This window comes from Myotis nattereri (assembly GCF_964212035.1).
Source record: "Myotis nattereri genome assembly, chromosome: 3".
NCBI classification, from domain to species: domain Eukaryota; kingdom Metazoa; phylum Chordata; class Mammalia; order Chiroptera; family Vespertilionidae; genus Myotis; species Myotis nattereri.
In genome coordinates, this window is record NC_138077.1 from 202,614,302 (window position 1) to 202,642,163 (window position 27,862).

The window sequence follows — 27,862 nt, forward strand, 5'->3', positions numbered from 1 at the left end:
TGGGGATTTTTCTTCTTGGGCTAGCCTTATTTTTTTGCTTAAATAATCTGTATAACTGATTTTCATGGGAACAAGGAAAATTTAATAGATCAATGAAGCAAAAACAGTGACTAATTCATCTCTTGTGACGCCTTGGGGAGGGGTAGTGGTAATGTTCCTGTTTCTCCTCCTGGGCACTGAAGAAAGAGGCTACAAATGAAAGTGGAAGTTCTCCTTTAATTACTTGTAGCATTGCCTTAGGTCAGCAAATTATTTAAAATACGAGCCTCAGTTTCTTTACATATAAAATGATTTGATAATACCTCCTCATAGAATTGTTGTGAGGATGAGTCGAGAGTATGGTAGTGAAAGCACTTTGTACTATGAAATAATATATACACATTAGATACTATTATCAGAGGTATATTATTTAGGGAGGAGGAGGAGGCATGGACTTTTGAGGCTTCCAGTAGGACATTCTAAGGAGTCTTTTTGATGATTCTGGACTTCCTTTAGTTGGTGTTAGTAGGAATATAGTATTTTTCAATGTTATTTGAAAGGGGTATACATGTGGGAGATGAATTATTCTTTCTTATAAATCTACTAGAGGCCCGATGCATGAAATTGGTGCAAGAGTAGGCCCTCACAGCCCCGGCTGCCTTGGCCTTAACAGCCCCAGCTTTGTCCAGAAGGTTGTCCAGACAGTCATTCCGCTGTTCTGCTGCTTGGTCAATTTGCGTATTATGCTGTTATTATTATAGATATAAGTATATGTATTCTTATAAGAACATGAATAAGGCACTTCTCATAATTTTCAACTATTTAGTCATTGAACATTTACTGAACTATGCCACATTCTATGCATATGCTTGGATTCATAGATGAAATACATAATCTTGACCACTTAAGAGCTCAAGGTTTGTGAGGGGAGATAAATAAGTAGATAATTATACTGCAGAATAAGTGGTGTGCTCTTTCAAAAGGGCCTGTTCTTACTTGATTCCTCTCAACTTCCTCTCCACACTTTGTTTACACACTGAGAGATCTTGTTTACAAGCTGTGAGGCCTGGAAAACTGAAGCAGTTTGCCTGACGTCATGACCATAGCTAGTCAGTAGTAAAGCTAGAACTGAAATCTGAGTTGTCATACTACTCACTGTCTCTTTCAGCTATGTTCTTATTTCCATCAGCACTGATCTTGACTTTCCTTCTCGCCCTGGATCCTTACTCATTTCAAAGAGGTGCCTCTCCCTGCTCCACCATCTTGTTTTTTATTTATTTTTAGAGTGAGAAGAAGGGAGAGGAATAGAGGGATAGAAACATTGATGAGAGAAAAACATCATAGATTGGCTGTCTCCTGCACGTCCCCCACTAGGATTGAGCCCACAACCCAGGCATGTGCCCTGACCGGGAATCGAACCAGTGACCTTTTGGTTCATGGGTCAATACTCACCGACTAAGCCATACAAGCTGGGCTGCTCCACCATCTTTTCAAGCTTCTGTTCTTATTACCTTATCTCATAGTTACTATTGTAGGAAGGCCTGGGAGTCTTAAGTTTGAGCTTGTTGAGGTAGAAGAGTGGTTCTTAGCATTGGCTGTACATTAGAATGGCTTCTAGTACTTTTATAAAATACTGATAACTAAGGTTCTAATTTCCTTCTTCCATATTTGTTTATACATTTATTGAGATCTATCTTACAGTATAATACACAAAATTTTCAGAAACGAATTTTTATGTATATATTCATATAATCCTTATATCAGACTCATGAAGATATTATAATCTCTACTGGAGGCCTGGTGCATGGATTTGTGCACAGGTGGGGTCCCTCAGCCTGGCCTGCACCCTATCACAGTCCGCAACCCCTCAGGGGGATATAGCAGTGCTGAAACGGCAGGCAGCTGGCAGCTGGGAAGGAGCCCCAGCCAGGGCCGGGCGCAGCTCTGCTGCTGCTCATTTCGGCCCCGTTGCGCCTGCTGCAGCCACCACTGCCCAGTAGTGCTGCTGTGGCCGCAGCTGCACTCACTAGCCGTGAGCCCGGCTTCTGGCTGAGCGGCTTCTGGCTGAGTGGTGCTCCCACTGTGGGAGCGCACTGACCACCAGGGGGCAGCTCCTGTGTTGAGCGTCTGCCCCCTGGTGGTCAGTGCGTATCATAGCGACCGGTTGTTCCAGTCTTAATGGTTGCTTAGGCTTTTATATATATACTAGAGGCCCGATGCACAAAAATTTGTGCACTGGTGGTGGGGGGCGTGGGTGTCCCTCAGCCCCACTTGTGCCCTCTCACAGTCTGGGACCCTCGGGAGATAACGACCTACTGGCTTAGGCCCACTCCCGGGTGGCAGAGGGCAGGCACAATCCCTAGGTGCAGCCCCTGGTCGGGCTCAGAGCAGGGCCGATTGGGGAGTTGGGGCGCCACCCCATCATGCACAGAGCAGGGCCGATCAGGGGGTTGGGGAGCTCTCCCCTGTCACAGAGCAGGGCCGATAGGGGAGTTGGGGCACCCCCTGTCTCCCAAAGAGCAGGGCCGATTAGGGGGTTGGGGCACTCCCCCGTCACACTCAGGGCAGGGCCGATGGGGAGGTTGCGGCTTCACCCCGTCACACACAGAGCAGGGCCCATGGGGGGGTTGGGGCGCCGCACCTTGTCACAGAGCAGGGCCCATCAGGGGGTTGGGGAGCTCCCCCCTATCAGGCACAGAGCAGGCCCAATCAGAGGGTTGGGGCGCCTTCCCCTGTCACGAACAGAGCAGGGTGGATAGGGTGGTTGTGGCCCTGCCCTCTGTCACACACAGAGCCGCAGGGCGATCAGGAGGTTTGGATGCTGCCCCCTGTCATGCTGCTCCAGGGGCCAGGAGGCCTTGCGGCTCTGCTGATCCCAGTGCTGGAAGGCCTTGTGGCTCCGCTTGACACAGGGGCAGTGAGGCCTCGCTGCTCTGCTGATCCCGGTGCTGGGAGGCTCTCCTGATCCCGGTGCTGGGAGGCTCTGCTGATCCCGGTGCCAGGAGGCCTCGTGGCTCCGCTGATCCCGGTGCTGGGAGGCATATTACCCTTTCACTATATAGGATAGAGGCCTGGTGCACGGGTGGGGGCCGGCTGGTTTGCCCTGAAGGGTGTCCCGGATCAGGGTGGGGGTCCCACTTGGGTGCCTGGCCAACCTGGATGAGGGGATGATGGCTGTTTGCAGCTGGTCACACCCCCTTCAGGGTGGGGGTCCCTACTGGGGTGCCTGGCCAGTCTGGGTGAGGGATTGAGGGCTGTTTTCAGGCTGGCGGGTGATTGAAGCTCCCAACTTCTCCTTTTTTTCTTTTTCTTTTTTTATTCTGGGATTTATTTACTTCCTATGGCTGTCACTGGAACTGAGAGCCGGCTTTAGCTCTGAGGCTTGGCTCCAGCTCTGAGACCTCGGCTGCTGAAAGCAGGGATCTGGCTTTGTTTGGCTTCTATAATTGAAACACTGTTGCAACTCCAGCTCGGCCGGCTGGCTGAAAGCATGGGAATTGTTTAGCTTCTATAATTGCAACATTTTTTCTTAGAGTGCAGCTCAGAGCCCAGCAGCGGCAGGCGGGGAACCTTGGCTTCCTCCTTCACTGGAGCAAGCAAGCCTCCTGTTTGCTTCAGCTGCCTGGCTGCCGGCCACCATCTTGGTTGGCAGTTAAGTTGCATATCGCCCTGATTAGCCGATGGGAAGCGTGCTGGAGGTACGGTTAATTAGCATGTTTGTCTATTATTAGGTAGGAGGATATAGATAGATATACACTTGGAAAAACTGAGGTGGTAACATTTAATCACCTAACGCAGATTCCCTGGCTTCTGAGACCATGTGTGTTCTTTTCATTATAGTATGTGACCTGGGTAGCAGGGAGGGAGGAGAGGGGTGTGGAATAGACACAAAGGGAAATGCTCTGGAGGTCGTGAAATGGAAAGAAACTTCTTACTAGGGGTAGAAATAACAATGACTCCCCCCAAATATGCTTTGAAATTAAAATAGCAAGAGAAAACCTTTATGACTCTGGCCCTCTAGTATGTATAGCCCTGTATTCTGTTCCTGATAGCTTCAAGGGAAAGTGTATGGAAGGGCATTTTTACCTTCCACTGTCATAAGGGAGATTTCTGTATAAACATAAGACTTCTAGATTGATACTCTGGGCATTTTACAAGTCAGTCCAAGGGAAGTGGCAATCTAAGCTGGATGTGAGAAAGAAAGGTTTGGGACCTTTGGGTGACTTGAAACTACTGGAACTTGCAACTCATACGTGTTGCAGCTCTATGTTAGTACCCCACTAAAAAAAAACAAGAGTTCCTCAGCCCTGCATTCTCTTTGATCCATCACTTTTGCTTTTAAATAGCCAAACGTTCCTAAAAAGCTGTCTGTATTCATTGTTTCACTCCACTTAGTCTGCTCCAGTCTGGCTTCTGCCCCTCTCATTTCTCTGTAACACCTCATAGTAAGTTCACTGATGTCCTCCATGAAGCTGAATTCAAAAGACATTGTTAGTCTTTAATTTTCTCAGTGAAGCTGACACTCTTGACCACTCCTTCCTTCCAGAAACTCTCTTTTCTCTTAGCTCCAGTGACATAACAGTGTCCTATTCTTCCTCCTACTCTGTTTTTTTTTACAGGCTCATCCTCCCTTCTGGAGCTATTAAATGTTCCACTATCCCAGGCCCTCCTCTCCTCTCATAGTAGACACTCTCCCAGAGTGATCTCATCTACCTCACTGATTAGTAACCACACATCTATGCACATGACTCATAAATTTGTGTCTGCATCTCAGATCATTGTCACCCAGGTACTGGAGATACAGTGATAAGCTAGATAGAAGGTGGAGATAGGGGTGGGGAGGAGGAGACAAGCGATAAACAAATAGAAAAAATATCAGACAGGGTTAAGTACTAAAGTGAGCATAAACAAGGGTGATATTTTAGAGGTTGAGAGGTACTTTATATTGGCTGGTTTTTCTGTTATGTACTATACAGCAAATGCCACAAAGACAGGTCTTTCTACTTACTGTTTTATTCCATGTTTAACCTCAAAGCTTGATGCATTTCAGGCAGTCAATATTTGAATGAATGAATAAACTACTCATCAGTCTTACGTTCGATTTGTGATGTCTGGACTGTGGATCAGGACTGGCTTTCTTTAGGGTAAGATCTGAGAGAGAATTCCTTAGGTGATATTTACCTTGGGCCAAGTGCAAGGAAGCCTAGTCTCAGTTTTAGACTGCTTGTTAGGAAAATAAACAGTGGAGCCAGGTAGCGGTCCTTGAGAGCCTTCTTTTAATTGATACCCTAATCAAAAGTTAGTCTTATCAATTGTTTATTTTTTTATTTTTTCAACTGTTTATTAATAGTGCTTCCATTCCAAAGTGCTTGAAAGTACTTAAACCCTTTCCTTCCAATTCCAGTCTTGCTTATACTCTTGGTTCTTTGTTAGGTAAGGTGAAAAAACCCTGATGTTTAGAGATGGGATTACTGGATTCTAGTCCTGTCTCTGTTTCTAGTTTCCTAAAGAGGTCACAAGTCTCTTAGTCTGCCTGCTCATCTGTCATATGGTGGTGGGGGAGGGCAGATAAGAGTATCTACCTTTTAAAAAAATCTTCACTAGAGGACATTTTCATTGATCTTTAGAGAGGGGATCAAGCCTGCAACCTTTTCATGCATGGGATGACGCCTAGCCAACTGAGCCACACCGACCAGGGTCAGCCACCTCTGTCTTTCTATTGGAGCATTTAATCCATTTGCATTTAAAGTAATTTTGATTGATATGTGTTTATTGCCATTTTATTATTCATATTTATTATTACTTTTTTCTTCTTAAGTCCCTGTAACATTTCTTGTAATACTGGCTTGGTGGTGGTGAACTCCTTTAGCTTTTTCTTGTCTGGGAAGCTTTTTATGTGTCCTTTGATTCTCAATGGTAGCTTTGCTGAGTAGAGTATTTTTGGTTGTGGGTTCTTGCTTTGCATCACATTGAATATTTTGTGCTAGTCCCTTCTGGTCTGCAAAATTTCTGTTGAGAAATCAGCTGACAGTCTTATGGAACTCCCTGGTAGATAGCTAACTGATTTTCTCTTGATGCTTTTATGGTTCTCTCTTTAACCTCTGCCATTTTAATTATGATGTGTCTTGGTGTAGGTCTCTTTGTGTTCATAGAGTTTGGGTGGGGTCTCAGGAAATCAGTAGGGGGTGGGGCAGGGCAAAGAGCTTTTAGCCATGTTCATGGAGACTCAGATATGGCACCTGCCTGCCAGTTCCTTGGGGTGAAGGCTCAGCAAAGGAACAATGGCTTGTGCCAACACTTCTGTCTGGGAGAAAGTTGCCCCTCCAGACCTTGTCTCAAAGCCAGACAGTTCAGTTTCTCCCCATATGTCCCTGGCACCTTTGGAGCTGCTGTCCCCAGTGCTGGGGCTCAGAGTGAGTCCAAGTAAGTCCACGCACAGGCCCTTTAAGAGGAACACCTGGGACTCCAGCAGCTATCCGTCTTACTCAGCCACAGTCTTTGCTGGTTTTCACAGCCAGAAGTTAAGGGGACTTCTCTTTCTAGCACTGGAACCCTTGGCTGGGAAGCCCAGTGTGGGCCTGGGACCCCTCACTCCTCTGGGGGAACCTCTGGAGTTGAGCTGAGACCCAGAGAGCATTAAAAAAAAAAAAGACTTTTTCCTGAGGTCTGACAGTATGTTAGTGGCGGAACTCCTGGTTCAAGTTTTTTTTATACTTTAGGGGGTACCTCTTCTTTTCTCCACTTTAGTCAGAAAAGATCACTTGCTCTGGATTCTCTTCCATTGTGGGCAGGTGGGGTGGGAGGTGGGAGATAAGAAAAAGATGGGGCTTCTAGAAATGGACGTCTTCTGCAGCTTGTTTCTTCCTCCGCCTTTACCTGCAGTGTTCTGAACTCCAACATGAAGTGACTTGAGTGTGGAAGCTGGTCAGTGATGGCATTCAGATGATCTGCTTTTCCACCCTGGTGACCTGGTTGGCTCTCACCAAGCTGCTGCACTCTTCAGGCCCAGACCCAATGATTGCTTGGTCCCACCCCTTCCTGCCATCAGCCTGTTTACCAGGTTGGCTTTTGGGTGAAGAGACAGTAAAGGGCAGAAAAAAAACTTCAAAATCCCTCTGGCTTTTTTCCTGAACAATCCTGAGGATGCTACCTCAGCAATTATAGAGGAAAAAACAACTATTTCCTGCTTCTCAGTATAGACAATGGGCACTAGATTTGATTTCTAGGACCTCGGATAGTATGATTAGTTCGGATTTAAACTTTTATCCTACCCTCTCATTTTTCACCTTTACACTTTGTTCTGTGCTTATATCTGGATGCCTCAAGAGGTTAATTAGTAGATGAGGGGTGGCCAGTCCAACAGAATTGCAGGTAATGGTTTCTCTGTGATCCCTAGTCATTCTGGTTCTCTCTGAGATCAGATTTTCTGTTACCAGCAAGTAAAGTTATCATTGAGGACACTCAGCTGAAGGGCCTAAGGGTGGTGGTTCTAGAGACTGCAGATGACCCAGAGTTATTTCAGTTCAGATAATATCTATTGATTCATCTTCAAGTTTCAGTGACTCTTTTCTCTATCAATTACATTCTGTTCTTAAGCTCATTCAGTGAATTTTTTAAATTTCAGGTACTGCATTTCTGTTCTATAATTGCCACTTTAAAAATTTTTTAATTTCTTTGCTGAGTTATAATAGCTGCTTTAGTATCCTTGTCTGATAATTCCAACATCTGGGTCATCTTGGACTTGCCCTCTGCTGATTGTCTTTTCTCCTGCAGAGGGGTTTAATTGCTAGTTCTTTATGTAATTTGGGTTTCTATCTGAACATAAATGAATGTGAATGTTATATTATGGAGACTCTGGTTTCTGTTGATTTTAGTAGGCAGTTAACTTGGGTTATAATTGCAAACCCTGTCTTACCTGTGGGGGGTGGCAGTTCAAATCTCAGTCTAGTTCTTTTATCCTTTGCTGAGGTCCTTGGATTCTGCCCTGTGCATATATGGTTCAGGGGTCAGCTAGAAATTCGGGCAGAATTTATACATAGAACCTAGATTCTCCTTTTGTGGCTCTCCTTATCATCTCTGTCTGTTCTGGGCTCTATCTTTGGTTCCTCTGGACAGCCTAGGTTTTTACTTTTCTTAAATTTTTATTTGTTGATTGATTTTAGAGAGAGAGGAAGAGGAGGGGGGAGAGAAACATCAACCTGTTGCTGCACCTACTCATGCATTCACCAGTTGACCCCTGTATGTGCCCCGACTGGGGATTGAACCAGCAACCTAGGGTTTGTTTTTATTAAATTGGAACTTCAGATCGTTGTTTAAAACTTTTTATCCAGAGTTTATAGTTGCTATCTGTGGGAAGATAATATTGGAAGCAGAATTCTGTACTAGCATTTTTATCTATTATCAAAGTGTTTTGGGAGCAAAAGTGATACGTATTTAAGAAAGCTTTAATCTTCAGCAGTCAAATGATGGACTGATGCATTTCTTCAGTGTGGTTTGTTAATTATCTCAGGTGGACTCAATCACATTCACTTTAACTTGCTTTGCAACCTTGGGCAAGTAAGTCTTTTCTCTTTTCCTCTCTGGGACTCACTTTCTTCTCTGGAAAATGAGGCATTGGGCTCTCCTTATCTGTAAGCGTCCTTTCATCTCTTCTCCACAGATAGAAACATGCACACCACTCTCACCACCAACAGGAACAAGCACAGAGAAGTTGCCTGAGGGAAGTGATGTGGGTGGATCTCTCTGGGTGGAAAGCTCTCTGAAGGGGCAGCACTAAAGTGTTTGAGGGTGTTTACAGTCATCCTCTTGTTTCTGGGGACAAGGCCAGCACGCTGAGGATGCAAGAAGTAAAAGTCATTCAGAAGCAAAGGAAAGAAATCATTTGCTGCTTGTTTCCGCCCCTGAGAAATAGGAGAGAATGTAGACTGTTGAAAACAAATTAGGATCACCCGGAGTTCCTGTTGGGTTTTTGGCAGTGCATTTTATCCTGTTTGAGGGGGATAGACCCCTGGATCTTAGTAATATGCCAGCAAATTTAGCAGTAGGTGGTGGGGGCAGTAGCTGTCAGTAGGGGTGCTGCTTTCACTGTTAGGGCTGCAGAGACCTTAGTGAAGATACACACAAATCTGGCCACTTCTTAGAGTTCAGAATTTGTATGTGGGAGAAGTTATAGTCAATGCGGAGTAAATTATGTGTGTGTGCGTTTAAGGTTGGTGGAGAGGGGGAAAGAGGTGATGGGTGAGGGCAGGACAGATCTGTGGGCCACTTCTGAAGCTGTTTGCATAGTAATCACACTTTATTCTATTTAGACTGATTCTTTTAAAAAGTATATATGTGGGAGAGAGAGAACTAAAGCTTCTCCCACACTCACTCAGGCCATCCCTTGGGTGCTGCCCCTGATACAGACCCTTTTTTCTATTTTTTTCCTATCTATTTTCATTGCTTATTAATCTTTCTTTTCAGGTCATATTGGCTTGAAGCTTCAGGCCCTCCTCATCTTTTAAAAAAAGCCATACACTATCATTTTATTATTTCTCCATCTTAATTCTAGTCTTCCAGCTCTCTAGGGGGATAGAGCAGGGACGCATTCTGTGTGTATGTTATGGTATTGGTGGTGGAAGTGTGGGAATCAGATTCAAGGGACCAGCATCCTTGGTAGGCGGTCAAAGGTGGTCTACAGGATATGGAAGGGGAGGGATGGGCAGTTGTGATGAAAGGAGAGGGGGATAGTTTGAGTGTAAGACCATGTATAAAAGCTTTAGTTTTGTCACTGGCATAGCTGTCTTTCCATTCTTCCTCAAGACTAGGATAGACAGAAGATCTTCCATCTTCACTCACTTATATTAGGGGTGAGACTCAATGGTTTATTACATTTTTCAGCTCTCATGTAAAAAAAAGGCTCATTACAAAACTGAAGGTTAAGATTGCAGACAGAGAAGCTGTTTTTAGTTTTAATCGATTCTGGGTTGTTTGGGGCCCTTTTGAGAACCCAGTCTAGAAGGCAACCCAATGAGAATGGTGAAGTGGCTTTTTAGGTCAGACAGACTTAGGTTTAAATTCTGACTACCTGGTTACTAGCAGGCTGTAAGACCTTGGACAAGTTACTTGACTCTTGAAATTTAGATTCTTTATCTATAAGGGTAACATTTATTGTGTTATTGTCTTACATAAAACGTATAACATGTTGCCTTAGGTGTGGTAGATAGCCAAGTGATGTTTGTTTTTCTTACCCACTTTTCTTATTTTTAAGTAGAATCCCAGCTTTAGTTCTAAGCAATTGTGTGATTCACCCTTTCCAAGCTTCAGTTCCTTTCTTAAAAATGAGGGCATTTAACTAGTTGATATCTGAGATCCTTCCCAGCTGTAAGATGTCATAGGAATTTTTAGACTGTTGAGGGATGTATAGATCTGTTAATTTAAGGAAAGACAATGTAGTCTGTTCTGAGACCATATCATCTGATAGGAAAGGGGAAGTCTCTTGGAGCCAACTCCGCCTCTCCCCTGGGAAAGAGATAGCCAGCTTTCTTCAGAGTCAGCAGAGTCAGATTCTGCCTTGTCTCTTTTCTGACACTGCACTGTATATGATGGTCTTTGGGACAGGGCTTTGGTTCAGCTTGCCCAGTCTTGGTGTGATTCATGTTTTACCTATCTCTTTCTTCCTGTTTCTATTTTGTCTAGGTCAAGAGGCAACTGCCATTGAAAGATAGTGAGTGACTGTTTCCAGGACAACAACCATTGAGGGGAGCAGCCAGAAGCATTGACTGAAAGCTTAAATTACCTAAATGGTAAGTAGGTTGTGCAGTGAAACCTGACCACACTGATAGAATTGGGTAATTTATGAAGTCTGCAATTTTCCCACCATTATGAGAGAGCGAGGAAAGTCAGTATTTGTTTATAACCATTATGAACCATATACTATGCTAAGTACTTCACAGGGTTTCTCATCTAATCAACTAGCCGGTCTAATGGAGGAAAATCTTTGCATGAAGTTGACAGTCTTTAATAGGCCCAGCTACCATTTATTGAATACTTATTAAATGCCACGCCCAGTCTATTTGACATACATTATGTCCCTATGAGGTGAGTGCTGTTATCATCACCATGAGGAAACGAGCTGAGAGAGGTTACATAACTTCTCCACATTCACACAGGTAGAAAATGGTAGGACTAGATTCCAAACCTGGCTTATTTTCATTATACTCTAACGTCTCTTGAGAAAGTTACTTTTTGGTTGAGGCTGTGACTGACTTTACCTTTAAAAAGCAAAGCAGAATAAACAAAAACAAAAAATTTTTCGATTGATAACTAGTTCCTTTTCCTAGGGTTCTGTGTACCAGTATTTCATTGGTTGATGTTGACCAAGAAAGTGGAGAGTAGTAATGAAATAAAATAAACTTGAGCTGTGAGTGCCCAGAGGGCCTCAGAGATATGGGAAGAGCTTTGGAGTGCATTTTATTCTAAGCAAGATGGGAGCCACTGGAGAGTAGGGAACAGTGGTCTTGGTCGCCAGGTAGCTGGGTAATAGAGAAAAGTTCTCTGGAAAGATAGAGCAACAGGGCAGCCAGAGATAGTGTCTGGGAACGGGGTTCTAGGCATAGGAGTGACTGCACATGGAAAGGAATCTTAGCAAGACCTTTCACTCTCATGATAACCCCTACTGCGAAACAGGCATAGTCACGGATAGTATGGAACTTTTTTTGAGGGAGTGGAGAAACTTTTGGGCAAATTCTTGTCCTGTTAATTGGTTCAGGATTCTTGTTCTATTCTCTCCCTGGAGCATTTTTCCTACCTCAGGGAATTGGGTTATGAAATTAATTTCTGGTTGGATGGAGTGACAGTCAGGATTCATTTGTTCATTGATCTTTCTGACCAGACGCCAGGGATCGAGCCTGCAACCGAGGTACATGCCCTTGACCGATATTGAATCCATAACCCTTCAGTCTGTGGGCCAATGCTCTCACCACTGAGAACAGGCCAGGGCAAGGCAATTCATTTTTGAAGATTCCTAGCCTGGAGAATCAGGAATGCACTATAAAGATAATGTGTCCCTGAGTACTGAAATTAATTATTTAACATTTTCTCATGTGGTCCTAAGACAAAGGACATTTTGGGCTGGCTTCATACAGGTATTGTACCAGGTGTACCGGTTAATAATGTGGATTTTGTAATCAAAGAGAACATGATAATTTCAAGAGAAACATCAAAAGTGCTTTATTCAAAGTAATGTCCATCGCTAGCTACACATTTCCCCCATCTTCAGGTAATTTTTGGATACCGTCCCAATAGAACTTTCCTTGTTTTGAGGCAAACCATTCAGAGACCCAATTTTCCACTTCTTTGTACGTTTTGAAGTTCTGCTCAGAAAGCGCATGGGCCATCAATCGGAACAAGTGGTAATCTGAAGGAGCAAGGTCTGGTGAATACTGCAGATGGGTTAATACTTTCCAGGCAAGATCTTTTAACGTGTCTTTAACTGGTTTTGAAGTGTGTGATGGTGAGTTATCATGAAGCAAAACTACTTTGCCGTGTCTTCTGGCCCATTCTGGTCATTTTACGATCAAAGCGTGGTTCAAATTGATTATTTGTTGTCGGTAGCGATCAGTATTAACGGTTTCACCTCGTTTTAGAAGCTCATACACCACACCTTCCTGATCCCACCAAACGCAGAGCATTGTCTTCTTTCCGAAGCGATCTGGCCTTGCAGTCGATGTGATGGTTGACCTCGATCAACCCATGATTCTGTGCGTTTGGGATTCTCAAAATAAATCCACGTTTCATCGCCAGTCACAGTCGATGCAAAAAAGACTTTCTTTTGTGCCGCTGAAGCAACATTTTACTGATGACTTTTCGGTTTTCCACTTGTCTTCTGTTCAGTTGATGTGGCACCCATTTCCCTTCCTTTAAAATGTTTTCCATTGCTTGTAAATGATCAGAAATTGTTTGCTGAGCAACGTTTAATCTTTCTGCACGTTGTTTCTGAGTTTGACACGCATCTTCATCCAGTAATGCTTGTAACTGTTGGTCTCCATACTTTTTCGGTTGACCTGACGTTCTTTGTCTTTCACATCGAAATCGTCACTTTTAAAGCTTTTAAACCAGCGCTCACAAGCTTCCCGAAGTATACGATAACTTTCAGCAGCACTTTTCTTCAAAATAATGAGTTAAAACTGCCCGCAAATGCTCTTTTTTGGGCACAAAATTCGACATTTTTAAGTGTGAAAATATCTGATGTTAACACGTTCAGAAAATTTGACATAAAGTTTTGAAGCCTGAGGTCAATACTAACAAAATAGCATGCATATCAAATCGCATATATATCAACATATGTGTAACTCCATCAATTGAAAAAAATCTGCATTATTAACCAGTACACCTGGTACAAGTACCAATTAATGGATCAGTGTTTATCTAGACAGGCTGTTGTGTAGTGCCATTCTGGAGGGCTGTTCTTGGTTATATTTTGTCTAACAATTTGAACATCAATTTGGATGAAGATATTGAAAAGACATGCCTATCAGATTTATAAATAGTCAATGCTTGCAAGTTGGAAGGTGTAGAAAATAGACAGTTGAAACTATTGATTGGAACTAACTTTCAAGTTGAAATACAAAATATAGTAAATAATTTAAGCTTAAATTTACATGGCACTTAAGATGGACCAGATATTAGTCTAAGCACTTCATGTATTAACTCATTTCCACTTACAGTTACCCTTTATGGTAGGTATTAAAACAGAAGTCAAGTAACTTATCCAAGGTTATATAGCTTGTAAGTGGCAAATCAGGTCTTAAACTTAGGCTTCTGGCTTCACACTATGTAATCTTTAATGAGTGTACCATACTGCCTGCAAAAGAAATAAGAATTAAGCCCCATATTCAGGCTATTAAAATTAATTAGGTTTAATCGTAGTTTATTTGGGAAAAAATTCAGTATGAACCTAACAAACTGGTAATAAAGCTGCCAGATTAGCTCGTGCAGTCTTGGGCCTCATTATTAAAACTGGATCGACGAGGTCATCTTTCAAATCCACCCTCATCCCTTTATCACCCCTTTACTCCATCTCTTGCCTTGACTGTTTCAATAGAACCCTAGTTTATCCTGCTGAATGTTCATCCAAAAATGCAATTCTGATTTTGTTACTCTCTTGTCTAAATCCCTTTGTCTAAGACAAGTTACAAATTTGCTTACTTTATCCACTTGCAAGCATATCAGTGTGTTTTGAAGGGTCTATACCAGCCGTGGGCAAACTATGGCCCGCGGGCCGGATCCGGCCCGTTGGAAATGAATAAAACTATTGAAAAAAAAGACCGTACCCTTTTACGTAATGACGTTTACTTTGAATTTATATTAGTTCACACAAACACTCCATCCACGCTGTTGTTCCGGCCTCCGGTCCAGGTTAAGAGCCATTGTGGCCCTCGGGTCAGAAAATGTGCCCACCCCTGGTACAGTGGTGTTCTTTTTATTTCCTTTAAAAAATATTTGAATTAAATATATTTCCCTCTTAGCCTTCATCCTACCAGGCTGTCACTCACAGTATTGGCCATATCTCTTTGGCATTTGCATTTGCAACCTTTGGCATGAAGGTTAATTTTCTTTCCTAGAATGTAGTTGCCTGGATATGAAAACAATTTGTTAGATGTCGCTTGGCCATTACAGAATACTGTGAGATTGTTGCCTTCCTTTACTTACCAAACATTGATAAGGTTCTCAAACTTGCCCCACATCACAGTATTCAGTGCCCAGGACAGAAAAATAAAGATGGCATTGTCCCTGCTCTCGTAGCTCAGAGCCCAGTAGAGGAATACAAACATGAAAGCAAGTATCATGGATACTCTGATAGAAGTATCTACAGAGTTTAGGGTAGTGCATTTTGGTTGGGGGAGGGGTTGTTTGTAAAGGTTTTGCAGTGAAAGATATTCTCCATCAGAATGGGACAGGGGAGGTTGGAAGGAAGAGGAGAAGGGAGGAAGGCAATGGTAAACTCGTTCCTCAAACATTAACACCTTAGCCTCTGCACTTGCTGTGAGTTTTCAAGGGCTTCTGTGTTGCACCCTGTCTACACTTCAACCTGCGTTACTTGCTCTGCTTTTCCTTTTGTGCCTCTCATATAGGTCCTGCTGAATTACTTAAAGTACCATAGATGCAGCATTGTTTTGTTCCCTTTCTCCCTCCCTCCCTGTAAATAATTATTGTATACCCTTATGTGCCAGATCCTGTTGAAAATGCTGGAGAGACAGCAGTATAAAACAGCTGTAAACATAAAAAAATCATGTTCCTGACATGAGTCTGACATTCTTGTAAAGAGAGATAGTAAACCAATTCACAAGTAATCAAGTGTTAAATGTGCTAAAATAATAAGTAGGATATCTTCCCTTAGAGCTGTCCAAAGATGGAATGAGTTGCCTTGGGGGGAATGAGTGTCTTTTAAAAAAATCCCCACCAGAGGATATTTTTTGTTTTTTAATTGCTTTTTAGAGAGAAAGAAAGGGAGGGAGAGAGAGAGAGAAATATAGATGTGAGAGAGAAATTTTTATTCGTTGTCCTCCTGTACACGCCCCAACCCGGGATTGAACAGGCATCCTAGCTATGTGCCCTGGCTGAGAATCAAACCTGCAACCTTTTTTTTTCTTTTCAATTTTTTATATTTTTTAAATTAAGTTTTTAGAGAGAGAAGAAGGGAGAGGGGGAGGGTTGCGGGGGGGAGAGAGAGAAACATCTACGTGAGAAACATTGATTGGTTGCCTCCTATATTCTTCCTGACTGGTGATCAAACCCACAATCTGGGTATGTGCCCTGACTGGGAATCAGACCTGCAACCCTTCGTTACATGGGATGATGCTCCAATCAACTGAACCACAGTGGCCAGGGCTGAATCTGCAACCTTTTAGTGTACAGGACAATGATCCAACCATTGAGCAACCCGGCCCGGGCGAATATCCTTCTTGTCATTAAGGGTGCTTGAGGAGAAGTTGAATGACTGCTTCCGTGACAACTGTTCTGTGGAGTGGGAAGTGAGATTCAGATGCTCCTTCCAACCTGGAGAATCTCTACATACTGGTTGTGTTACTAACTCTGAGGTTTGCATATCTAAAATACATGAATTACAGGTCATTAGAAATGGTCATGAGGAAGCTGCTTAAAAATAGTTCTCCCATTTTCTTTTAGATCAGGGGTTGGCAAACTGTGGTCCACAGGGCCACTGCCTGTCTTTGTAAATAAAGTTTAATTGAAACATAGCCATGTCATTTTGCTTTATAAAACATAAAAAACCATGTTCCTGACATGATAAGAGTTGAGTAGTTGGGACAGAGACCTTAGGTGTTATAAAGCCTGAAATATTTACTAAAATCAAGTTGTATATTTATATGAATACTGTCAAACTTTAAAGTAAATGTACCAGCCTCCTACTTTAAATGCTTTTGGGAACAGGAAGTGAATCATAGCAGCTGTGTTGGGGAAAAGGGTAGGGCAAGTTTGGTTATGTTCTATTTTAGACCTTCTTGGCCCACCAACGACAAGAAGAGCTAGCCTCCAAAATGCTGGATAGGGATACTTGGAACTGGATTCGAGAACTTTGGCAGAAAGGAGCCCTGAATGAGACATAATTTGGTGTTGTATCTTTCCAGTATGAATTGGAACTGAGCTAGACACTAGAGTGTGTGTGTTGGGTGTGGTAGTGGGCAGGGGAAAGGGAGGAGTTGGCATTAAAATATGGGACTACCCTTCCTTTGCTTCACTTTCCTCTTATTTCTGAGGTTTACCTAAAAAATTTCCTTCCCAGACCCCATCCTCAGACATAATCACTTCTTCTGAGCAGTAAGATGCACTAAGGCAGCGGTTCTCAACTTGTGGGTTGTGACCCCTTTGGCGGTCGAACGACCCTTTCACAGGGGTTGCCTAAGACCATCCTGCATATCAGATATTTACATTATGATTCATAACAGTAGCAACATTACAGTTATGAAGTAGCAACGAAAATAATTTTATGGTTGGGTCACAACATGAGGAACTGTATTTAAAGGACCAGAAGGTTGAGAAGCACTGCACTAAGGGAAAACAGCATGGTAAGAGAAGAGGGATCCAAGGGATGGGTGCTGTATTAGGCAAGATGGTCAGGGAGGCTTCTTTATTTTCCTATATAAAAAAGAGCTAATATGCTAATTAGACTGAACAGCAGAACAACCATCTGACGACCTTCCGGATGAAGCTGGGTACGAGGTTCTGAGCCCCTTGCACGAATTTCGTGCATTGGGCCTCTAGTTGTTTTATAATTGGTTCTACCTTTCTGATTTCTTAAAGGCAGATTTAGATTTTAAGGATCGCTCTAGCATTTGGATGGGTGCACGAGATGTCTACTGAATGAACGAATTTTACCTGGATAAATATACTTATGGGGAATGTGGCAAGCACTTTATGGATGGTCCTGGAGGAAACAAAAGCATTTTTTTTCCTCTGGCTATATTTAGGGCCAAAAGGTCAGATATAGTGACACTCCAAACCCATTTTCGATCCATTTCCTTTTTTCCCTGGGTGGAGGCTTGATCTTAGCCAGTTACTATTTTTAAGAAGATTAGGTATACATAGGACTTTTCAAAGTGCTTTGACTGACTTTATTTTTGCTTTGTGGTAGGTTGGGATGATAATATTTTTTCAGAGGAATGAGCTAATGATATATAGAGAAGATCAGTGACTTGGCCAAAAAGGGTAGCATTCTTAAAAAAAACTAGACTTGGGTTCTCCATCTGATTATCCTTACTAGCTGTGTGACCTTGGGCAAGTTCCAGGGCCCTATCCCATAAGGATGTTGTGAAAGCTAACAGTAATGGCTACTACTGTTTTTTGTGATTTATGTGTAAGGCATTCTGCTAAGTGCTTTACATGCTTGGGGATTAATATATATATTACATATCTTCTATATAATAAAAGCCTAAGCGACCATTACAGCGGAACAACCAGAAGGACCAGTTGCTATGATGCGCACTGACCACCGGGGGCAGACGCTCAACACAGGAGCTGCCCCCTGGTGGTCAGTGTGCATCATAGCGACTGGTCATTCCTACAGGGAGAGCACCGCCTGGCTCACTCCGCTGCGCTAAGGAGCAACAATTACCAGCGAGCAGGCGGGCAGTGAGGAGCCAGGGGTCCTGGACTGTGAGAGGGCGCAGGCTGGGCTGAGGGATGGCCCTCTCCCCCTCCAGTGCAAGAATTCTAGAGAGAGAGAGGAGCATCGACATGAGAAACATTGATTGCCGCCTCTGCATGAGCCCAGACCAGGACAGTGCTCCAAACAACTGAGCCACCCGGCCATGGCATATTGTCTTTGTATGGATGAGAAAACCTCAGGGAAGTAATTTCAGGGAAAGTACACAATAGATCTGGGATCCCTAGAGAAAGCATGTAGATTAAGTACTTAATATATTGTCTATGCAGCAGTCACCAGCTGTGGTCCATGAGGTCTGAAAGGTTGGTGACTGCTGGTCTGTAGTATAGTAGTGCTCAATTTGTGATAGTCCTTTGTTTCCTTTATACCTTATTGTTTTTATTGGTCTGTAGAATCAGAACTGCACACTTTGTAAAAACACTTAAAAAGTTTATAGGGAGATGATTTTACACAACGGGAAGAACAGGAGACTGAGTTGCTGGAGAAATCACAGTGTTTACTTCTAAGTTTCAGTTCCTTCATTTTTAAAATGAAAAGATTGGGTCAGGTAGGTGGTTTTATTTTAAATAAAAGTGGTGAAACTATTTCTTTAGCCTTGAGGGAGCCAAATATGTTAAGAAGCTAAAATTATTGTCTAACCATGCTTGATACCTGGAACTAATACAAGGTAATAGTGAATGTAATTGAAAAAAATTTTAAGAAGAGGCTAAAACCAGTTGCTTTGGTTGACTAAGAACAACTTATCTTTATCTTTTTAATATATATTTATTGATTTAGAGAGGAAGGGAGAGGGAGAGAGAGAGAGAGAGAGAGAGAGAAACTGATCGGCTGCCCCCTGGATGGCCCCCTACTGGGGGTCGAGCCGCAACCTGGGCATGTGCCCTTGACCGGAATCGAACCCGGGACCCTTTAGTCTGCAGGTGACACTCTGTCCAATGAGCCAAACCAGCCAGGGCGAGTAAGTACAATTTAGAAGCTCAGGCTGAGCAACACCAGCCAGGGCCAAAGTAGTGTTTTTGTATGTGGCACTCACAGTAGGAAACACGGATGGGAATGAGAGAAATGGTTTCTGTCTTATAAAAATATATAAATTTAGGATATTTTCTCTCTACATTTTTGCAGATGAGGAAACTGGGAAAAGGAGACGGGGAGACAGGAAGAAGTGAAGGTGACAGAGAAAGTTGTGCCCGGGGAGGTAGAGTGGTGGAGAGGGAAATAATCAGAAAGAAGGCAGAATCTGAGAGGCTGAGGTAGGGAGGCTCTAAAATTCCAACCCGTAAGGCTTTGGAGTGTTTTGAATTGGGTATGGGCTCCATCTGGTGGCTCTAGGCTCAAAGTGCAGTCAATGGAAGGGACCTTGGGGTCTGAGATAAGTGGCATTTGGCATCTCCTCAGATTCCACTTAAGGTTGCTTCTCTTTCCCCCTGGCTTTTCCTATGGAATCATTGTTGATGCAGTTTTTCTCTCACCAGGGATTGCTGTGTTCTCCTATGGCTTAAACCATGGTTCCCTCCCTCCTAAATTCCTAGTTTTAGATGTCATCTTTGATTGTAAATCTTCGTTCTTTTCTAAAATATGCATGCAGTGCTATAATTTTGTCTCTAAATATTGCTTTTGCTACACCCCACAAACTTGGAGATTTCTTTGACCAATGTGTTGTTTGGTCTTAAGTATTTGGGGGATATGCCAGCTATTTTTCTGGTATCGATTTCTAGTTTAAGTTCATTGTGGTCTGAGAGCATACAGTGTATGCTTTCTATTCTTTTCAGCTTGTTAAGGTGTTTTATGGCCCAGAATGTGGTCTGTGTTGGTGAATGTTCCATGTGAAATGTATATTTTGCTGCTGTAGTAATCTGTTCATATCCTTCATATCCAGTTGATTGAGTTTAATTATGTCCCTACTGACTTTCTGTCTGCTAGGTCTGTCTATGATAGAAGGGTATGGAACTTTCCAACTGTAGTATTGGATTCATCCATTTCTCCTTGCAGTTCTGTCAGTTTTTGCCTCATGTATTTGATGTTCTAAGACAAACACATGTGTATTTTAAGGACTATTGTATCTTCTTGGAGAATTGACCCTTTTATCATTATGTAATACTCCTCTTTGCTGGATAACTTTCCTTGCTCTGAAGTGTGCTGTCTGAAATTAATGGAGCTCCTCCAGCTTTCTTCTGATTAGTATTAACATGGGATAGCTTTCTCCATTCCTTTACTTTTAATCTATAGGTCTTCATTAAAATTTAAAAAATGGGTGTTTGGTAAATAACATACAATTTGGGTCTTGATTTTTGATCCGCTCTGACAATCCTTTTTAAGTGATATAGACTATTGATGTTTAAAGTGATTCTGTAGTTGGATTAATATTTACCATATTTGTTACTGTTTTGTTTGTTGCCCTTGTTTTTTGTCTTTTATTTCTGCCTTTGGTGGCTTTGATTGAGCATTTTATCTGCTGCCATTTTCTTTCCTTTCTTAGCATATCAATTAAACTTTTTTTTAATGGTTGCCCTAGAGTTAGTTCAAGTTCAAGTACCTTATAATAAAAACGTAATCCTAATTTCTCTCTTCTGTCCCTTGTATCATTGCTGGCATTTACTTCATCTATACGTAAATTATGTCCTTTGGGTATATTGTTGCTATTATTTTGAACTGTTATCTATTAGATCACTTACTAGTAAGAATACAGAAAATTAGGCGCTGGCCTGGTACTTAAGTTGGTTAGAGCATCGTCCTAATATGCCAGGGTTTTGGGTTTGATCCCCAATCAGGGCACATAGAAGAATCAACCAATGAATGCAAATAAGTGGAACAACAAATCTATGTTCTCTCTCTCCCTTCCTCTAAAATCAGTTTTAAAAATTAAAAATTTCATTTTACTTTTACTCATTCCTAGTCTAATGCTCTTTCTTTATGTGGCCTGAGTTTTTGACCTATATAATTTTCCTTCTCACTAAAGAATTTCTTTTAATATTTCTTTCAAGGCAGGCCTACTGGCAACAAATCCCCCCGATTTTTATTTGTCTGAGAAAGCATTTTTCTTTACTTTTAAAGGATAATTTTGCAGGGTACAGAATTATAGGTTGGTGTGTTTCCCCCCCCCTCAACATTTTAAATATTTCACTCCACTCTCCACTTGCTTGCGTGATTTCTGAGAAATTGGATGTAATTCTTACTTTTGCTCTTTAGGTATTTTTTCTTCTGGCTTCTTTTAAGTTTTTTTCATCTCTGATTTTCTGCAGTGTGAATATACTATGCCTAGATGTTGGGTTTTTTTTTACATTTATTCTGCTTGGTGTTCTGAGCTTTGTGTTTTTTTTGTTTTGTCTTATTTTTAAAATATGTTTTTATTGATTTTAGGAGAGGGAAATGAAATGGTTAAAAGGGAGAGCCTAACCTATTAGGGTTTTATCACCTACTAAGAGCTTTTTTAAACTCTGAGTTGTCCACACTGTGCTTCAGCAATTGTCAATTGCAGTTTAGGTTTTCTTACCCTGATACTAGTTCTTATGGAGGTTTCTACTGTGGAAAGTGGTGATTTTTCTGAATCCACTGGTCTAATTTTTTGGGGGAAGAGTTTTTCTCTGTGACCTCAGTTCTCAGGTAGACCTAAGAAGAGTTACTGATTTTCAGTTTGTTCAAAGTGGTGACTTCTAGGCTGCTCACATGCTGGACCTGAAACTGGAAGTCTGACCTACCTTCTCTGTGGCTTTTACTTCTTTACTGCCTTAAATTTTTTTAAAGGTATTTTTTTTTACTGTGGTAAAAAATAGTAGCTGTACCATTTTATTTTCCCACTAACAGTGTACAAAGATTCCAATTTCTCCACATCCTTACCAATGCTTGGCTACATCCTAGTGGGTGTGAAGTGATAGCTTATTGTGTTTTTGTTTTTTAAAAAATATTTTTATTGGATGAGGACACATTTGTAATACCTTAACTAATAATAAAAAAATTTTAAAAAAATTAAATATTTTTATTGATTTTAGAGAGAGGCAGGGAAAGGGATAGATAGAAACATTGATCTGCCTCCTGCACGCCTTAGTGGGGATCGAGCCCGCGATCTGGGATGTGCCCTGAACAGCAATCCAACTGTGACTTCATGTGTCAACGCTCAACCTCTGAGCCACACTAGCTGGGCTAATTGTGGTTTTGATTTGCGTTTCCTGAATGATTAGTGATGCTGAGCGTGTTTTTTTAATGCTTGTTGCCATTTGGATATCATCTTTGGAGAAACTGCCGTTCAAGTCCTTTGCCCATCTAAAAATGAGGTTGCCTGTCCAGATGGCTCAGTGGATTAGCATGGTCCCATGCACCAAGAAGTTACCACCAGTGATTCCTGGTCAGGGCACATGCCCGGGTTTTGGACTTGATCCCCAGTAGGGAGCATGCAGGAGGCAGCTGATTGATGTGTCTATCTTTCCCTCTCCTTTCCTATCTAAAAATCAGTAAAAACATACTAAAATTGTTTTAAATGAGTTTTTGTTAATTAATATTATAGCAGTTCTTTATATATTGCTTATTAATGCCTTCTCAGTATGCTTACTGTCTATTAGCAAATAATAGTGTTTTTCTTGAAATGTGATTTCTTTCTGACTTATATGTTATTACTGTCCAATGTTTTAGTTCCACTTTGATTTTATCCTGTCCCTCCCACCCAATTAATTTTTGTTATTAACTGATTCAGGCTTGTTGGGGTTAAATTTATTTACTTACCATTCCTTCTTCCATCTCATGCCTTCCTTAAGTGATCAGTTTCTGTATTCTGAAGTATATTCAGAAAGTTTTTTCAGTGAGGGTCTGTTAATAAACATTTAGGTTTTTATTTTCCTTTCCTTCTCATCTAGGCACAGATTTAATTTTGGTTGAGACTTTGCTTCCTGAATATGAGGCTCCATTGCATATCTTTTTATTTAATTTAAAAAATATTTTTACTGATTTCAGAGAGGAAGGGAGAGGGAGAGATAGAAATATCAATGATGAGAATCATTGATTGGCTGCCTCCTGCACACCCAATACTGGGAATTGAGCCCCCAACCTGGGCATGTGCTCTGAGTAGGAATCAAACTGTGACCTCTTGGTTCATAGGTCAGTGCTCAACCACTAAGCCATGACGGCCGAGCTCCATTGCCTATCTTTTATCAGTTCTTGGAATTTCTTAGCTAGTAGCTCTTTACAGATTGCCTCCCCCCATTCTGTCTGTCCCTGCCTTTTGTACTACTTATTAAACTTTGTCACTTTTGGACCTCTTTTGTATTTCTCCTTATCTATTAACCTCTCCTTCACTTTTTCTGTCTTTAATTATGTGCTGCCTTTTGTAATTTCCTTATATCTCTTCTTAACCACTATACTCTTCATTAGCATCTATTTGCTATTTTTCTTTACATTTCTAGAAAATTTTATTTGGTTAATATAAAAATCCGATATTTATTGATAGCATCTTGTTATTGTGTCCTGTTTTTGATTCCTTCTTTTATGACTTAATTTATGATCTGTAGCCTATCTTACTTTGATTCTTATTGGTGCAAACCTCTTTTGTTCAGTCATAATAAGAGTGGTCCTTATGTGTTTTGTAGTTTGGACTTGGAAACTCAGGTTTAGCAGGACTTCATCAGTGGGACTCTTGTGTGATCGATAGGGAATCTCTTTCCATACTATTTTTGTTTACCTCTGGTAGGTTTCCCAGGGATATTACCAGGCTGAGACCAATTTTGGGTTAGCAAGTCAGTGAGAGCAAGTCATCCTAGACCACTCATTCTCTAGGTATACTGTCTTCCCTTTCTGCCTTAAAGGAACCCAGGTCCTGTTATCTTCCTGTGTCAATAAGGTGATTTTTTTTTTTTCACTAGTCTGCTGCTTTCCCAGAAGCTATAGTTCTTAACATTCTTAGGATTGTTTACTGCTTTCCTACCAAGAGCTTTCCATGCATTATCTCAGAACAGTACTGGGGAGAGAGATGGTAGGCTTCATTATCCCGATTTTACAACTAAGTAAAACCCAGGCTGTTTACTTAATGATTTATAGAAAAACTAATGACTCTCCTGAGATTATGCTGATGGCAAATGGTGAAGATTTTCTCACGGGAAATGAGGCATTCTTTTGTGTCTTTTTGCCATACTGCCTAGAGGTATTGTTTTTATTGTTTTGTGTTTTTTTTTCTTTTTTGGTTGCCTCTTGAAAGTGCCCCAACCAGGGTCTGAACCTGCAACCTTGGTATGTGCGCTGACTGGGAATCGAACCCACGACCTTTTTGGTGTAGGGGACCACACTCCCACCAACTGAGCCACCCTGGCCAGGGCACTGGTAGAATTCTTCATTAGGCTGAAACTATATATCACTTCATGATCAGCCATAAAGAACCTTATCTTGTAGGTTTATTCAAATTAGAGTACCTGCTATGTTTTAGGCACAAGAAGCACATTTGAGAGCTGACGTGCAGATTTTATATTTACTGCCTGACATGCTTTATGTTTTCTGTCTGTAGAGTGATAATGGTCTCCAGCTGCCAAAGAAGGTTGTGGATGCCAAAAGAAAGGTAACCATTTCTCATCCCATCGAGTGGAATTGGATGCCCCTTGGAGTTCACACTGGCTGGCGGTAGACATGGCTGAGTTTACAAACTACAAGGATACTGCCTCCAGCCGCCACCTGCGGTTTAAGTTACAGAGTCTAAGCCGCCGCCTTGATGAGTTGGAAGAAGCCACAAAAAACCTCCAAAAAGCAGAGGATGAACTCCTGGATCTGCAGGACAAGGTGATTCAGGCAGAAGGCAGCAACTCCAGCATGCTGGCTGAGATTGAAGTGCTGCGGCAACGAGTGCTGAGAATCGAAGGCAAAGATGAGGAAATTAAGAAAGCAGAGGACCTGTGTCAGCTGATGAAGGAGAAACTTGAAGAGGAGGAAAACCTCACCCGGGAGCTGAAATCTGAGATTGAGCGGCTTCAGAAACGAATGGCCGAACTGGAGAAGCTAGAGGAGGCCTTTAGCAGGAGTAAGAATGACTGTACCCAACTCTGTTTGAGTCTGAATGAGGAGAGAAACCTGACGAAGAAAATCTCCTCTGAGCTGGAAATGCTCAGGGTCAAAGTGAAAGAACTGGAATCTTCCGAGGACCGCCTAGATAAAACTGAGCAGAGTTTAGTGTCAGAGTTAGAAAAGCTGAAATCATTAACTCTGAGCTTTGTAAGTGAGAGAAAATACCTGAATGAAAAGGAGAAAGAAAATGAGAAACTTATAAAAGAGCTCACTCAAAAACTGGAGCAGAACAAAAAAATGAACCGAGATTATACAAGGAATGCTTCTAATCTTCTGGAAAGGAATGACCTGCGGATTGAGGACGGCCTCTCTCCCACACTGCCGTCCAAAGAATCCAGAAGGAAGGGCACGCTGGACTATCTAAAGCAGGTAGAGAATGAAACAAGAAATAAATCTGAAAATGAAAAGAACAGAAATCAGGAAGACAATAAAGTCAAAGACCTTAACCAAGAGATTGAGAAACTTAAGACACAAATCAAACATTTTGAATCTTTGGAAGAAGAGCTTAAGAAAATGAGGGCCAAAAATAATGACCTTCAGGATAATTACCTAAGTGAACAAAATAAAAACAAACTCTTAGCCAGCCAGTTGGAGGAGATAAAGCTACAAATCAAGAAACAGAAAGAATTAGAGAATGGGGAGGTGGAAGGGGAGGATGCTTTGCTGTCTAGCAAAGGCCGGCACGAGAGGACTAAGTTTAGAGGCCATGGGAGTGAGGTATCCGCGTCCAAGCACACATCTCGGGAACTGTCCCCTCAGCATAAGCGGGAAAGGCACCGAAACAGGGAGTTTGCTCTTAACAATGAGAACTATTCTCTGAGCAACCGGCAGGTTTCCTCTCCTGGTTTCACGAACAGGAGGGCAGCCAAAGCTTCCAACGTAGGGGCAGGTACAGATAGTGGGACTCAGGAGACAAAGAGAACTGAAGATAGATTTGCATCTGGCTCCTCTCAGAGTGAAGGGAAGAAGTCCAGGGAGCAGCCATCAGTGCTTAGCCGCTACCCTCCCGCTGCTCAGGAGCACAATAAGGTTTGGAGGGGTACTCCCAAGCCAGGCACTGAGAGTGGGTTGAAGGGAAAAGTAGAGAAGACAACACGAACATTTAGTGATACCACCCATGGATCTACTCCCAATGACATATTGTGTAGAGCTGACAAGGTTTCTGACACCTCCACTGAGGCCCTCTTTGGCAAGAGGGGGCAGGCGCCTAGCAATGGAAGTCTAACTCAGGCCGCAGACTCTGGCAGTTCTAAGGCCATTGGCACTCTGGTCTCATCTCGAAGATCTTCCTCAGAAGGGCTCTCTAAGGGCAAAAAGGCTGCCAATGGCCCAGAGGCTGATACCAGTTCTTCAAATTCTAAGGCTCCACTTCCATCGAAGTATCCTTATAGCTCCAGAAGCCAAGAGAACATCCTTCAGGGTTTTTCAACCCCAAATAAAGGAGTTGATCAACCTGTAGCAGTTGTGATGGAAGACAGCAGTCAGCATGAGGCCCTAAGGTGTCGAGTCATCAAATCTAGTAGCAGAGAGAAGCCAGACTCAGATGACGACATGGACATGTCGTCTCTTGTTACCGCCAAATTGGTCAACACAACCATCACCCCAGAGCCAGAGCACAAACAACAGCCCAACTCTAGAGAAACAGCCAGATCCCGAGGGGGCCTTAGAACCGCCCTGTCGGGGGATGATAAAGATGTCGGGACAGAAAATGAATCTGTGAAACCTGTCAGAGCCTCCACCAATGCTGTGGAATTCCCAGAGGCCAATGGTGCTGGGGTGAAAAGTCAAAGGCCCTTCAGTCCCAGAGAGGCCTTGCGGTCCAGAGCTGTCATCAAACCTGTCATCATTGATAAAGATGTGAAAAAAATCATGGGAGGGTCTGGAACTGAGGCCACATTGGAGAAACAGACATCCACCTCCAAACCAGGACCAAACAAAGTGACAAGCAGCATTACTATCTATCCCTCTGACAGCAGTAGCAGCAGCAGCCCAAGAGCCGCCCCAGGTGAGGCCCCGCGGGAGAGGCACACATCCACCAGCAATATCCAGGTTGGGCCACCAGACCTCACATCAGTGAGCAACCATGTCAACTCTCCCTTTGAGCTCTCCATCCACAAACATGACATCACCTTGCAGTTCACAGAGGCTGAAAGAATGGGAGATGGGTCCCTGAAGAACAGGCCTGAAACAGTGGTCTCTCGGAGCAGCATTATAATCAAGCCATCGGATCTGGTGGAGAGGAATAACCATGCACCCCCTGCAGAGACAATCAGGTGGAAAGGCCATAGTGCCCCTTCGGAGGTGAGCCCTTCAGAGGCCAGGCATGTTACTGTGCGGAATGCCTGGAAGAGCAGGCGAGATTTGAACTCTTTAGAAGACCCCCCAACTCAGATAGGTAAACATGTGGTATCTACCAATGCCTACACCCAGAGGTCTTCTACAGACTATTCTGACCTTGAACAGCCCAGGTCTTACCTTTTGGAGCAGGGTCCTCGAAGGGTAGGAAACCCAGGGGATGCCCCTGAGCTCTCTTCTAGAAGGACCCAAAGTAGCCTCACTGTGTCAGAGATGCTCACTCGCCGGAATCGGGTAGGCGATGCTGTCACGTCTGCGGCTTGGAACCATGTGGCAGGCATGGTAAGTCCCACTTCTTTCCCCACTTCAGCTGTCCCTTCCCCTTCCCTTTTT

The 27,862-nt window shown here is 42.7% G+C and overlaps 1 protein-coding gene across 1 annotated transcript in view; it reads left to right on the forward strand.

Annotated features, from left to right (window-relative positions):
* The window catches only part of LUZP1 (leucine zipper protein 1), an 84,813-nt gene that overhangs the window by 51,046 nt on the left and 5,905 nt on the right, over nucleotides 1-27,862 (forward strand). The window contains exons 2-3 of the mRNA XM_081086915.1: nucleotides 10,657-10,763; nucleotides 24,624-27,811. Coding sequence (XP_080943041.1) covers nucleotides 24,743-27,811 — 3,069 coding nt within the window. The 5' untranslated portion in view covers nucleotides 10,657-10,763; nucleotides 24,624-24,742. The remainder of the gene's footprint in view (nucleotides 1-10,656; nucleotides 10,764-24,623; nucleotides 27,812-27,862) is intronic.